At 35.6% G+C, this 13,289-nt stretch overlaps 2 protein-coding genes across 8 annotated transcripts in view; one reads left to right on the top strand and one right to left on the bottom strand.

Annotated features, from left to right (window-relative positions):
* The window catches only part of LOC137237161 (very long chain fatty acid elongase AAEL008004), a 127,522-nt gene that overhangs the window by 54,113 nt on the left and 60,120 nt on the right, over window positions 1-13,289 (top strand). The gene's annotated exons all lie outside the window — the stretch shown is intronic.
* Window positions 10,697-11,882, bottom strand: LOC137242252 (uncharacterized). The gene is made up of 4 exons (XM_067769608.1): window positions 11,790-11,882; window positions 11,608-11,728; window positions 11,379-11,547; window positions 10,697-11,316 (listed from the first exon to the last, which is right to left on the bottom strand). The coding sequence occupies exons 2-4, from the start codon at window positions 11,629-11,631 to the stop codon at window positions 10,760-10,762; spliced, it is 750 nt and encodes a 249-aa protein (XP_067625709.1). The 5' UTR covers window positions 11,632-11,728; window positions 11,790-11,882; the 3' UTR covers window positions 10,697-10,759.

The following is a 13,289-nucleotide window of genomic DNA, read 5'->3' on the forward strand; positions in this document are numbered from 1 at the left end:
AGGCTCACTTTAAAAAATTGAAAGTGATATCTGAATCCCCAAAACGTAAGAAATGTATGCCTAACAATGACTTCAACTTGTCTTCGAGTCAGGGGCAAAGCTGTCCTCCTACGAATGTCCCTTCAACCGCGTTGACTGATTCGAACAGACTTACCAAAGACGTTATGAACAATGCAGCTCAGGAATCTCCACAAGAATCTCCACAAGGTTATGTCGAGACTTCCAGTGAGACGATCTCTGGCAAATTAAACGATGCACGAACTAATAGTGGTACCTTTGCGGCTGTTTGTTCTACGTCACCAATGTTGATTTCGCTGGACTCCCCAATTCATCCTACACCTCCACCGGTATCTTTAGCTCCAACAATAACAGTTACCGATACTGGGGTTGTTGCTAGCGATACAAGTGTACATGAAAAAAATAGTAATTCTTTGACGGGCTCGATAACCAACGCTAGGTCAAGCAATGCGTTTTCTGTCAACTGTTCTATAACGGCCGCACCTTCCCAGCTCTCTGGTGCGCTATCCGCTACTCCTTTGCAGGTGACTGGCGTGCCACCTCGTAGGGTTGTATTTGTGTCCCGATTACACGTCTCGCTTACCGAAAATGACATTGCTCATTACGTTTGCTCTAAACTTGGTGTTGCACCCACTAGTAACATCAGTGTGTATAAATTTAACTTTAAATATGAGAGAGACATCTCCTCATTTAAAATATTCCTTTCAGATGAATATTTCGATAAGGTACTTGATTTCTTTTTTTGTGGTTCACTTGTTCACAAGAAAGGCGACGGCCGAACCTGTTTTATTACAGCCAAAACACGGTATGACGAACACAGTAATAACAACAAAAAGGTAATTGCTGATCTGTCCCGTCTTCTCATTAATTACCAAAATGTTCGTGGTGTACGATCAAAACTTGTTCCATTCTTCCTTAATTCTTTCAACTTTTCTGCACAAGTTGTAGCTTTTACGGAGACCTGGCTAAAGCCTGATAATTACAATTCTGAGGTTTTTTCAAATAAATATGCTGTTTATCGGCGTGATTGCATCTCTAGAGCGGGACGTGTCCTTATTGCTGTTGAATCTAACCTATCATCTGAGTTGATTTCGCTGGACAATATCTCTCATATCGAATTCATAGCAGTTGAGCTTTCATTCGGTAGCTATAGCCTAATTGTTTGCTGTTCGTATATACCACCTCGTTCGGATATGGATGTTTATGCTAGTCATAGCCCGGCCATCTGCGATTTGCATTCGCAGTTGGGAGATAACGATCGACTTGTTGTTGTTGGTGACTTTAACTTGCCAACAGTTAGTTGGGTTAATATAAGTGATTCAAACTTTTTAACTCCCACCGCTCAACATGAGTTTCTCAATTGTTTGTTAGACTCATCTCTTTTACAGATTAACAATGTTCCAAATATTGGAAATAAAATGCTGGATTTAGTATTTGTGGATGACTCGGTGGGTACTGCCCTTACGCAAATACCACCTTTATCCCTTCCAGAAGACCCTCTTCACCCTACGCTAGAGATATCACTTGATATCAGCCTACCCCGTTGGATTCAAGTACAGTCTCGTCCCCGATCTAGATGCTTCTACAAAGCAAATTTCATTATGCTCAATGATCTATTGGCTTCCCATGATTGGTCGGATCTCTATGCTTGCACTGATGTCGATTCGGCTATCTCTATATTTTACAGTACGCTTGATGGCTTCTTTTATACCTGCATTCCTAGTCGCTATACCCTATGTTCGAATAAGCCCCCTTGGTTTTCAAGGCAACTTATCAGACTTAATAATATCAAATCTAGGCTTTATAAGAGCTTCAAGAAATCTGGAGCATCTGCAGACCTCTCTAAATATCTAATAGCTCGTTCTAAATTTCACCGTCTTAATCAGCTTTGTTATAAAAATTACTTGAGTTGTTGTAAAGCCCAATTTTTTAGAAATCCAAAAAAGTTTTACAGTTTCGTAAATTCAAAGCGGAAAACTTCTGGGTATCCTTCCTCATTAACCTTTGGAGGTAAAAAAGCTTGCACTGATGACGACGTTGCTGAACTATTTTCTGAGTTCTTTAAGTCCACGTATTCATCCAGTGGTTTTCATTCCGGTCAATATCCCTATCGCTTAGATAGCTCGAATTACATTAGGAATCCTGCTATTGATGGTAATATTGTTCTTCAGGGTCTTCAATCTTTGAAGCCCACCCTTTCTCCGGGACCGGACGGTGTTCCTAGTTGCGTGCTTAGGTACTGCGCCGAAAACATGTATGAGCCTATTTTAAAATTATTTGAGCTATCTCTGGGATCTGCGTCATTCCCGGCACTTTGGAAACAGTCTTTTATTATACCCCTGCATAAAAAAGGTAGTAGGTCAAAAGTTTAAAACTACAGGGGTATTGCTAAACTTGCAGTCATTCCTAAAGTCTTTGAACATATTGTTACCAGTCAACTCCAATATCAGTGTTCTAGTCTTTTATCTCCATGCCAACACGGTTTTATTCGTCAAAGGTCAACCACTACAAATTTGCTTGTATTCGCCTCTATAGTTATGGAAGGATTTTTAGCGAACAAGCAAACGGATGTCATCTACACGGACTTCAGCAAAGCATTTGATACCGTCAACCATGAGTTGCTTATTCATAAGCTTGATTTACTGGGCTTTCCGTTTCACTTATTAATGTGGCTGAAAAGCTATCTTTCTAACCGGACCCAAAAAGTCCTGTTCAAGTGCAATCTGTCGGAATCGTTCGGAGTTTCCTCCGGCGTACCCCAGGGAAATCATCTAGGCCCTTTGCTCTTTGCCCTTTTCATTAATGACTTGCCACAGACAATATTATATTCCCATACTATAATGTATGCGGATGATGTAAAACTTTGCTACACTTACTGTCCTATCGATTTGAGTTCCTTGGATCTTCTTCAGGCCGACTTGAACTCGTTCCAATGTTGGTACACAACAAATTTACTAGCTTTAAATTGCTCTAAATGTAAGCATATGACATTTCACCGAGTGAAGCCAGCATTGAAATCTTATGTAATAGATGGTACGCCTTTGGAGCGTATATCTATTGCAAATGATCTAGGTGTCCTTTTTGATCCGAAATTGAATTTTAACATGCATATTTCATCTATAGCCAACAAAGCGTTGGGTTTACTTACTAAACAATTCATAACGTATTGTATAACAAATAAAGCCCATTTCAAGGAAATAACACGTTTAAAAAGCATGTAAACAAAACAAAAAAATATATGTAAATTTGTATATACATAGCTTATGCATATATGATACTTGCTTTTTTCCAGTATTTCGGGCTTAAAATACTGACGAAAATTTACCGAAACGTATAATAACAACAACAATTTTCCAATGTACCAAAAATACTGCCACAAAATAACCCACTTCGGCATGTTATCGTTTACTTAAAACTTTTTTTATTTTCTTTCAAAACTATTCACAAACAAGTAAGGAAGGCTAAGTTCGGGTGTAACCGTACATAACATGCTGAGAGCTTTGGAGACAAAATAAGGGGAAATCACCATTTAGGAAAATGAACCTAGGGTAACCCTGCAATGTGTTTGTATGACATGGGTATCAAATCAAAGGTATTAAAGAGCCTTTTAAAAGGGTGTGGGCCATAGTTCTATAGGTGGATTCCATTTCGGGATATCGCCATAAAGGTGGATCAGGGGTGACTCTAGAATGTGTTTGTACGATATGGGTATCAAATGAAAGGTGTTAATGATTATTTTAAAAGGGAGTGGGCCTTAGTTCTATAGGTGGACGCCTTTTCGAGATATCGCCATAAAGGTGGGCCAGGGGTGACTAGAATGCGTTTGTATGATATGGGTATCAAATGAAAGGTGTTAATGATTATTTAAAATGTAGTGGGCCTTAGTTCTATAGGTGGACGCCTTTTCGAGATTTCACCATAGAGGTGGACCAGGGGTGACTCTAGAATGTGTTTGTACGTTATGGGAATCAAATTAAAGCTATTAATGAGGGTTCTAAAAGGGAGTGGCCCTTAGTTGTATATGTGAAGGCGTTTTCCAGATATCGACCAAAATGTGGACCAGGGTGACCCAGAACATCATATGTTGGGTACCGCTAATTTATTTATATATGTAGTACCACAAATTGTATTCCTGCCAACATTGCAAGGGCTTTTGAACTCGCCCTGCATAACTTTTTCATTATCTTCTACTTAATATGGTAGGTGTCACACCCATTTTACAAAGTTTTTTCTAAAGTTATATTTTGCGTCAATAAAACAATCCAATTACCATGTTTCATCCCTTTTTTCATATTTGATATAGAATTATGGCATTTTGTTTTCATTTTTCGTAATTTTCGACATCGAAAAAGTGGGCGTGGTTATAGTCCGATTTCGGCCACTTTTTATACCAAGATAAAGTGAGTTCAGATAAGTACGGGAACTCAGTTTAGTAAAGATATATCAACCGATTTAGCCCATTTTCACATAAAACAGTTATCGTCATAGAATCTGTGCCCCTACCAAATTTCACAAGGATTGGTAAATTTTTGTTCGACTTATGGCATCAAAAGTATTCTAGACGAAATAAATGAAAAAGGGTGGAGCCACGCCCATTTTGAAAATGTCTTTTATTTTTGTAGTTTGTTGCACCATATCATTACTGGAGTTGAATGTTGGCATAACTTACTTATATACTGTAAAGATATCAAATTTTTTGTTAAAATTTGACTTAAAAATTTTTTTTTTTAAAGTGGGCGTGTTCTTTATCCGATTTCGCTAATTTTTATTTAGCACATATACAGTAATAGGAGTAACGTGACTACCAAATTTCATCGTGATATCTTCAACGACTGCCAAATTACAGCTTGCAAAACTTTTAAATTACCTTATTTTAAAAGTGGGCGGTGCCACGTCCATTGTACAAAATTTTACTAGTTTTCTATTCTGCGTCATAAGGTCAACCTACCTACCAAGTTTCATCGCTTTATCCGCCTTTGGTAATGAATTATCGCACTTTTTCTGTTTTTCGAAATTTTCGATATCGAAAAAGTGGGCGTGGTTGCGATTTCGTTCATTTTAAATAGAGATCTGAGATGAGCGCCCAGGAGCCCACATACCCAATTTCATCAAGATACCTCAAAATTTACTCAAGTTATCGTGTTTACGGGCGGACGGACGGACATGGCTAAATGAATTTCTTTTTTTGCCCAGATCATTTTGATATATAGAAGTCTATATCTATCTCGATTAGTTTATGCCATTACGGATTGCCGTTATGCGAACAAAGTTAATATACTCTGTGAGCTCTGCTCAGCTGGGTATAAAAACTGATGAAAATATCGCAGGAAAATATTTGCGTGCTCATTTACTACATTTATTACATAAACAAATTTATTTCTTTTTGTATGAGTTTTTTTTTTAAGCGGGGATTACCCTTATTGCTTTAAATGTATGAAAACATTTATTTGAAGCAATTTTTAATGTTTAAATTTTTCCCAAATTATTAAAATGTATTTCTTGTTTGAATTTGCGCACAAATTTTTCAAAATTGGTTAGTTTGGTTAGTGTCACCTCCTAATGTTATTTGGGTGTGCTCGGAAATTAAATACGTTTGCCTAATGATCGTAGTAGTTGTAGATCTACCAATAAAGTGGTAAAGTCCGTGCACTGCACAAGACATACTGTATGTAAAACAAATACTCAACTGTCTTTACCACAGGGTCGATGGTCTAAGCCACGCTTTAGTTGAGCTTCTGAAATTAAGCCAAAATTGCATGTGCAAAAGGCACAGTCGTTATTGAAGTAAGCCCATTAGCCGTAGATTATAGATTTATGAATGATATGCTTCTTTGTCAGCAGATCTTGTATACAAAGTATGCACACACATATGTATGTACATTAGGGTGGGTCGATTTGTATGGGCGAAAGTGAACCGATATCGCGTCGTCGTTTTTCCGATAGGATTGGGCTCAGGAATAAAAGTTCCACTACGCATACCCAAAAAAATAATTTTCAAGCCTGCGAATTTTCATTTTTTTGACTTTTTTCGACTTTGATTTTCAAGGTTTTTTCATGACCTACTAAAAAAGCGTTGGTATGAATGTATACCCTGTCCAACCCAAAAATGTTCGCTAAAAACGTTGTCGATAGCAGTTTTTTGAAAAAAAAAAAAAAAATGAAAAATCAAAGTCGAAAAATATTTTTTTTCTTTCAAAAAAATGTTATCGCCAATGTTTTTAGCGGACATTTTTGGGTCGGACAGGGTATAATTGAAAATTTTACAATCAAATGAAAATTTTTTAGTAGGTCATGAAAAAAACGTTAAAAATCCAAAGTCGAAAAAAGTAAAAAAAATTAAATTTCGCAGGCTCGAAAATTATTATTTTGGGTATGCGTAGTGGAACTTTTTTTCCTGAGCCCAACTCCTATGGAAAAATCGATGGCGCGATATCGGTTAATAAATCGACCCAGTCTAATGTACATCAATTTTATATTAGGGTGCGCGAAATTTGTTATACAAAAGCAAAAATTCTTTTAGGAATGTTCATCAGACCGTTGGCTAACTTAACTAAATTGCAACATGTAAACAAATAAAACGTCAAACCGTTGGGTAATTGCGGCCGTTTTCACTTATTGGTCAATTTAATCGTCACTTTGTAGTCAAATATGACTGCAAAGGCATTGGACTTTGTGTGACAGGCCCTTTTCAGTGATATGACCAAGTTTGTGGTCAAATTCAACCTAGTTAAAGCCATGCACAAGTCTGCTTAAGCTATGATTGGGACAATCCGAAATATGCAGAAATACAGCTTTTTGACGCTTATTGTTTATCCTTAAAGTCTAAATTGATGCTTGAAAATTTACACTTAAGGTCAAAAATTTTCCAAAAGTATACATTTCTTCATGTCATGAATTGACTTCCTCTTCTAAAAGAAGCATTTCCGCGGCGATCAGCACCCAGAACATCAAATTTTAACGGACCCAAACTTCTTTTAGTGAAGTTTTCCAAGGTCAGAGGGCTTAAGTCATACTTAACATCAGAATTTTGAAGCCCTTAAAGTTATTCTTGGCTAGGGATGCGTGAATTTTTCACTTAAGTTCTGGGAAGATTGATGGAATCATCATAAACCAGCTTCTCCCTGTTTGAACAAATTCTATTGGAATAAATGAACATAATTCACAAACAAAACCTAAACATTTAGTACGCATATTTTTAAAACACTTTCAATTTCTTCGATAGCCAACATGCATTTCTGTAAATGTCAAGCTGTAAATGTATTTGAAAACCATTTAAAATAAGCTTGATCTAATACTATATGAAGCATAACGGTTTTCAATATTGAAGAAATTAAAAATTGTTTAGTAACCTAACGTTGAGAGTGAATATTTATTAATGATTTAACTTTAAATACAAAACGCAAATGTTTACAAAAAAAGCATAAAACAATTTTTCAATTTATTTCATCTTGAAAATTTTCTAAATAATTTCATAAACCATATTTTTCTTATTGATATTAGAGAAAAATTACAAAGCTCGCATGTTTGTACATGAGAATGGCTGCATCCAAGCCGCTTTTCCAAATTACCAACACGTCAAATTGTAGTTAGCCACCGTAATTGTATGAACAATTTTTTTTTTAAATTCATAACTTATTTTGAGTTGGACACAGTTTTTGTTTTCAAAATGCTATAACTTTTTCAAAAATTGACCGTTTGGGATCTTTTTTTTTTTTTAAATTCGTTTTTAAATGTAATTTTCGGAAAAAACACAAAAAAATTTTTAAATTTTATTTTTTTTTCAATTAAATAAATTTTTTTCGGAAAATACATTTAAAAACAAATTTTTTTTAAAAAAAAGATCCCAAACGGTCAATTTTTGAAAAAGTTATAGCTTTTTGAAAACAAAAACGGTGTTTTTTTTTTTAAATTCATAACTTTTTTTGAGTTGAATGAAAAAATTCTGAAAAACGTCTTTCGTAAGCTAGAAAAAGAAGAAAAACTTTCAGCCAATTCTAAAGGGGTCGGGTTTAAAATTGGTCGAAATGGGATGAAATACCCTATATACAGGAACATATAAAATAAGTATTAGATATTTAAATATCACTTAAATAAGGGGTTGGATAAACATTTACAAAAAGCCTAATTTTTTAGTTTTACGTAGGTTTGCATTTATAAGCTTTTGACTAACATTCCATTCCTACTATTTTACGTTTAATTTCAAAGGCTTTGTAAAGGAAAAATCAGCTCTTTGAAAGCTTAACATCTGCTTCGTATCTTAAACATTTATTTAAGGTTTACTTTGCTTGTTGGGTACCTTTCCTTGTTTATTAACCATATTTTTACCTTAATTTATAAAACCCATATTGTTATATTACTAAAATTCATATTGTGACGAATATTAGCAACACTTAGGGATACTATCATCTCTAAGCCGATACTAAGCAGTTACTGGTATGTACATAAACAAATCAATCATTATGTCTACACATATGTACATACAAGCAGCGGAGAGAAACGCACAAACACATGCATATATCTGAGATACCCACAAAAGTATGCAATCATCGATGGAAGTATCACTCACATATACACGCGCATATGGCTATGCGTGCATCTGTAGTTTATAGCTGGTAACTAAGTAGTAAATTCTGGAAGAAGAAACGCCTAGACGTATGCGAACGACACAGCATAGAGTATAAAAGGAGCGAAAGCTGAGTAAGCAGAATCAGTTTTGATTTAAACGCGCAATCAGTTGTGAAGTATAAGTGTTATTGTGAAGTACCTTAAAGTAGTCTAATAAAGTCCATTTTGCATTACTGAATATTGGAGTTATTTATTCGACAATTTAGCGATTCGTACGTTCGCAGAAGGTTTTAAATAAGTGGAGTTTCCCGAAACACGTTACAATTAGGGAGTTCACAAGGTGTACTATTGATGCTATTTCTACCTTCTGCTATTGATATAGCACACTTGCATAGCCGAACGTGTGAACAGCCTGTGCTATTTTATGCAATATTGTGTGTGCTATTCATCCAATTAATCAGCTGTTTAGCAGAAGAGAAAATAATACAAAATATAAATATAAACATAAAAATTTCCATGAGGAGCGAAAAAAGTAAAATAATAGCTGCGATTTGTCAAAAATATACATATGACGTCGTCATTGTGGAAGAGAGTAGGCAATCCAACACTTCCTTTGTGCTTTTTTTACGTGTTGATTGTAGGTGACGAAGACGAGCAGGAAGATATCGATGAAAGGTTCAGACTATATATGCTGCTATTGCTAAACAATCGCCGAGGTGTCCATTTAGGAATTCCTAAGTCCAACCAATGGGAGCTGAATGTATTGGAGCATTTAGATGAAAATAAATTTTGCCAAATGCTGCGCGTAAACCAAACGGAGTTTGACCACCTTTTTAACTTAGTAAAAGACGATGATGCGTTTCGTAGTGATAACAACACAGTACAACTTCCGATTGAACTTCAGCTTAAAATCGTACTTTATAGGTTGGGATCTTCAGGTGAAGGACTTTCGATCCGGAAAATGGCATCTTTGTTTGGTGTTGGAGATGGCAGTACTATTCAAATCGTAACTAGGCGAGTTTTTCAAGCCATACTCAATTTAAAGGGTAGATTTTTATTTTGGTCTAATGAAAGGGAGCGTTTACACTTGATTGCAGCCACAGAAAAAGAAATGCCTGGGTGTGTTGGATATATTGACGGCTCCGAAATTAAATTGGCCGAAGCACCCGTAAGGCATCATGAGATCTTCTTTTCCCATAAACGCCAGTACTCCATCAAAATTCAAGTAACTTGTGATTATCGCTTACGCATAAGGCAAGCTACACTACATTACCCGGGTAGTGTCCACGATGCAAAAATGTTTTCGGACTCCTTGCTCTCAAAACACCCACATAGGTTTTTGTCGACATCGCAATGGATTGCTGGTGATAGTGCATGTCCACTGAAATCATATCTACTGACCCCATTCCGCCAAAATAGTACGGAATACACTAGAGAGGAGCGAGAAAAATTTAACAAGTACTTCTCAAAATATCGCGTGCGAATTGAAAATTGTTTCGGGGCTTTGAAAGAAAATTTTCCTAGCCTGAAAGAACTCAAGTTCAGATTGCATACAATACAAAACAAATGAGATTGCAATGATTGGATAATGGTATGCTGTATTTTGCACAACATTTTCATAAGCTTCAACAATGAGGGTGAAGAAAGTAGTTTAGAGCCAACTGCCAACTTATTACCGTTAACGAACCTCAGGGATAGTTTATTAAACTTTATTCAAAATCAACCCAGTAATTAATGCTACTATCAAACTCCTCCATCATGTTAATAAAATATGGTTACTCCAAATATTTTTACTTATAGCAGAGCTTTCAACCCATATCCACTTGTAGCATTTTTGTTTTTTTTTTTTTACCCTGCAGAATAGGCACAGATACAAATTCACACCCTGAATTTAAAAAAATTTTCATAGCACTCCCATATGCCCTCACATTCATATAAAAGTGCCTGAATTTCTAAAAGTGCAAAGAAAAATCACTTCCATATGAAGCCAAGGCACTTCGGTATGATATTGAAATGTACACTAACAAATTGACATCAAAAAGTTTTAAAAAAAATTGTGTAGCACTGAAAAAAGGTTTTGAATAACATAATTTTCAATCAGTTGTGTGTTTTTATTAATAAAAAGAGTTAAAAAATATTTTCATATGCATATGAGGACATTATTTAATGAAGTTTTTCATTTAAACTTTAGTTTCAATTCCTCCATAGCCAAACGCTCTTGCATTTCAAGTTCAAGAATTTTCAATTTTTCTTGGCTTTGGAGTTGCTTTTCTTTAAAATTTTCTTCATTTCGTACCCGCCTTTCCTTTAGCTCAAACTCCTTTTGCTTAAGGGTAAATTCATTTTCCCTTACGACCAACTCCTTCTCTCTTGCTATAGTTTCTGCCTCCAATTTCTGCTTCTTGAATGCCATTGCTTCAGCTTGCACCTTCATAATGTCGGAAGCTGCTGTCCGGCTGTATATACCTTTACAGCTCATGCCTGCTGTTGGACTCTGGGAGCTCGTGGTTGGTGTCATCTTAGAAGAGCATACCGGAATATGATAGCTTTCCGTAATCTGTACCGGCCTTTGCGATTCGGTTCCAATTATTTGGCACTCTTCAGTCACTTCGATTATTTGGCCCTCATCATTTAAATTTGCCATTGTGTCATCGATTACGGAAGACTCGCAAATCCGGCTTCCAAAAATGTCATCCAGCTCGTAAAAAAATGTGCACATTTTTAGCAAAGTTCCTTGGAAAAAATGTTGGCTTTTGAAATTCATCGGTAAAGAAATATTTTAAGAACCTATATACCTTTAATGGTATCGCCGGTCATGCTGCCTGCTCCCGTCGATTCCTCCCATGCTTTGGCTTTATTGTAGCCCGACCTCATGTTCCGCACTTTTTCACGCACCAGCTTCCACTCCATTGTGACATTCTTCTCCTCGCAAAACCGCTTATAGTAAACTTGAGCGGACGGCTTCTGCAAAATAAACGTATGCACGTATGTATATATGTATATTTCCACATAATTTTATTTTACTTCTGTGCAAACAAAAACAAACATCAAGTAGCCGATTTTCCAGTAAAAATTCAATCAGATACTTCTCATCTGCCACCGTCCATCTCCGAGTTGGGTTGCAGCGAATGCGCTTGCTTTTGACCTGGAATCAAAAAAGTTTTTAAAAAGCCAAATGAGTTTGCATTTAAAAAAATATTACTTACTTTATTATTTTGCTCTAATTCCATTCTTCTGTTTTATTAATTAATACTAGTAATTACTTTTGATTTCGGTCTTGCAAAAAATGTAAAAATGATGGTAAACAAAATCAGCTGATCGTATAGCATACACAAATAGCACACTAAACATACCTTCCAAGGTTGTATTGAAATAGGAATATTTGTGCATGTGAAACAAAAACAACAGTTTTACAACTGTGCTAATGCAATAGCATGATTAAAGGAATACAATGAATAGTACATATTGTGAAATCCCTAAATATTATTAGCTCTGACTGTAAAAAAAAGTAATAAAATATAACTTTTTGTTTGCCAAACATACCAATAAATATGTATTAACTGGAAAAAATGCAAATATGTGCATTTGTGGTACAATTTGCGAAAATATGTTATATAAAGTAAAACGTATACATATTTTATTGGTTCAATGTTTACGTATCATATAAAAAATATGCATACTCCAGGTTGCCCTGATTATGATACATACATATATGTATAAGATACAAAAAATATTATTAAGAGTACAACATCCTAATGAACATATGCTTAATACCGTTAAAGGAACTTACAGCCAATGGCACTTGACCACTTGACATCGATCATTACGATTTCATGATTTCAACCTCACACCAAATTTGCAATTATATTTGCAGCAATGATCTTACTTACATACATTCAAGTATATATCTGTACACATCTGAGTGTATTCATTGATGTTCTACCGTTGGTTGCGACTCATGCTACAACGGCTTGGGCCTTTATAACTAACTTACAGTCAAATATGCATACATATGTATATTAATGAACACGTGGAAACCCGACCGTGAAGAAACTTAAAGCAGGTTTGAATATATGTGACCCGAAAGCATGAAAGGGACCCATTGTGCGAAAACAAGTTTTCGAGAAAAACCCGTTTAAAGTTTTTGTTTAGCAATTTTTGTTGCCTAAACGTTGCCGATGAAGGAATTTAGCAGTTCCCGAAATGGATCTATACAACGAGCTTTGGCAGTTGTCTAAATTTTTTCTTTCTTCTATTCTAATTTAAAAATTTTTTCAATTAAGAAAAAATATATTATAACAATAATAATGATAAAATAATTATTGTTAGGCCTTGAGCTCGATTCAAACTCGCGATCTTACAAATCAGTAGGCCGATATAACAACAAAAATTGTTAATACATCCCAGAGCACGGGGAAAAAGTGTCAATAAAATATGACACTATGGCATCATCGCCATAAACAAAGTCCAATTTTCACAACTATTCTGTAACAGATGTCGCAGTGCTGTGAATATCAATTGGCAAGAACCAGAATTGAAGTAGGAATAATGAAGACAAACAAAAAACCGCTGTGGTGGCTGAATGGTTATAGCAGCGGCGCCTAAACGTTGCCGATGAAGGAATTTAGCAGTTCCCGAAATGGATCTATACAACGAGCTTTGGCAGTTCTCTAAATTTTTTCTTTCTTCTATTCTAATTTAAAAAT

The sequence above is a fragment of the Eurosta solidaginis genome, chromosome 1, assembly GCF_040869045.1.
Source record: "Eurosta solidaginis isolate ZX-2024a chromosome 1, ASM4086904v1, whole genome shotgun sequence".
NCBI lineage: Eukaryota > Metazoa > Arthropoda > Insecta > Diptera > Tephritidae > Eurosta > Eurosta solidaginis.

What these genes read in the sequence shown, in the direction of transcription:
- LOC137242252 (XM_067769608.1), bottom strand. Translation starts at nt 11,631, where the DNA reads ATGTTTGTTTTTGTTTGCACAGAA. An exon ending in TTGTTTTTGTTTGCACAGAA is followed by an intron (nt 11,548 to 11,607) that starts GTAAAATAAAAT and finishes TTTATTTTGCAG; the next exon opens with AAGCCGTCCGCTCAAGTTTA. An exon ending in GACCGGCGATACCATTAAAG is followed by an intron (nt 11,317 to 11,378) that starts GTATATAGGTTC and finishes ATTTTTTCCAAG; the next exon opens with GAACTTTGCTAAAAATGTGC.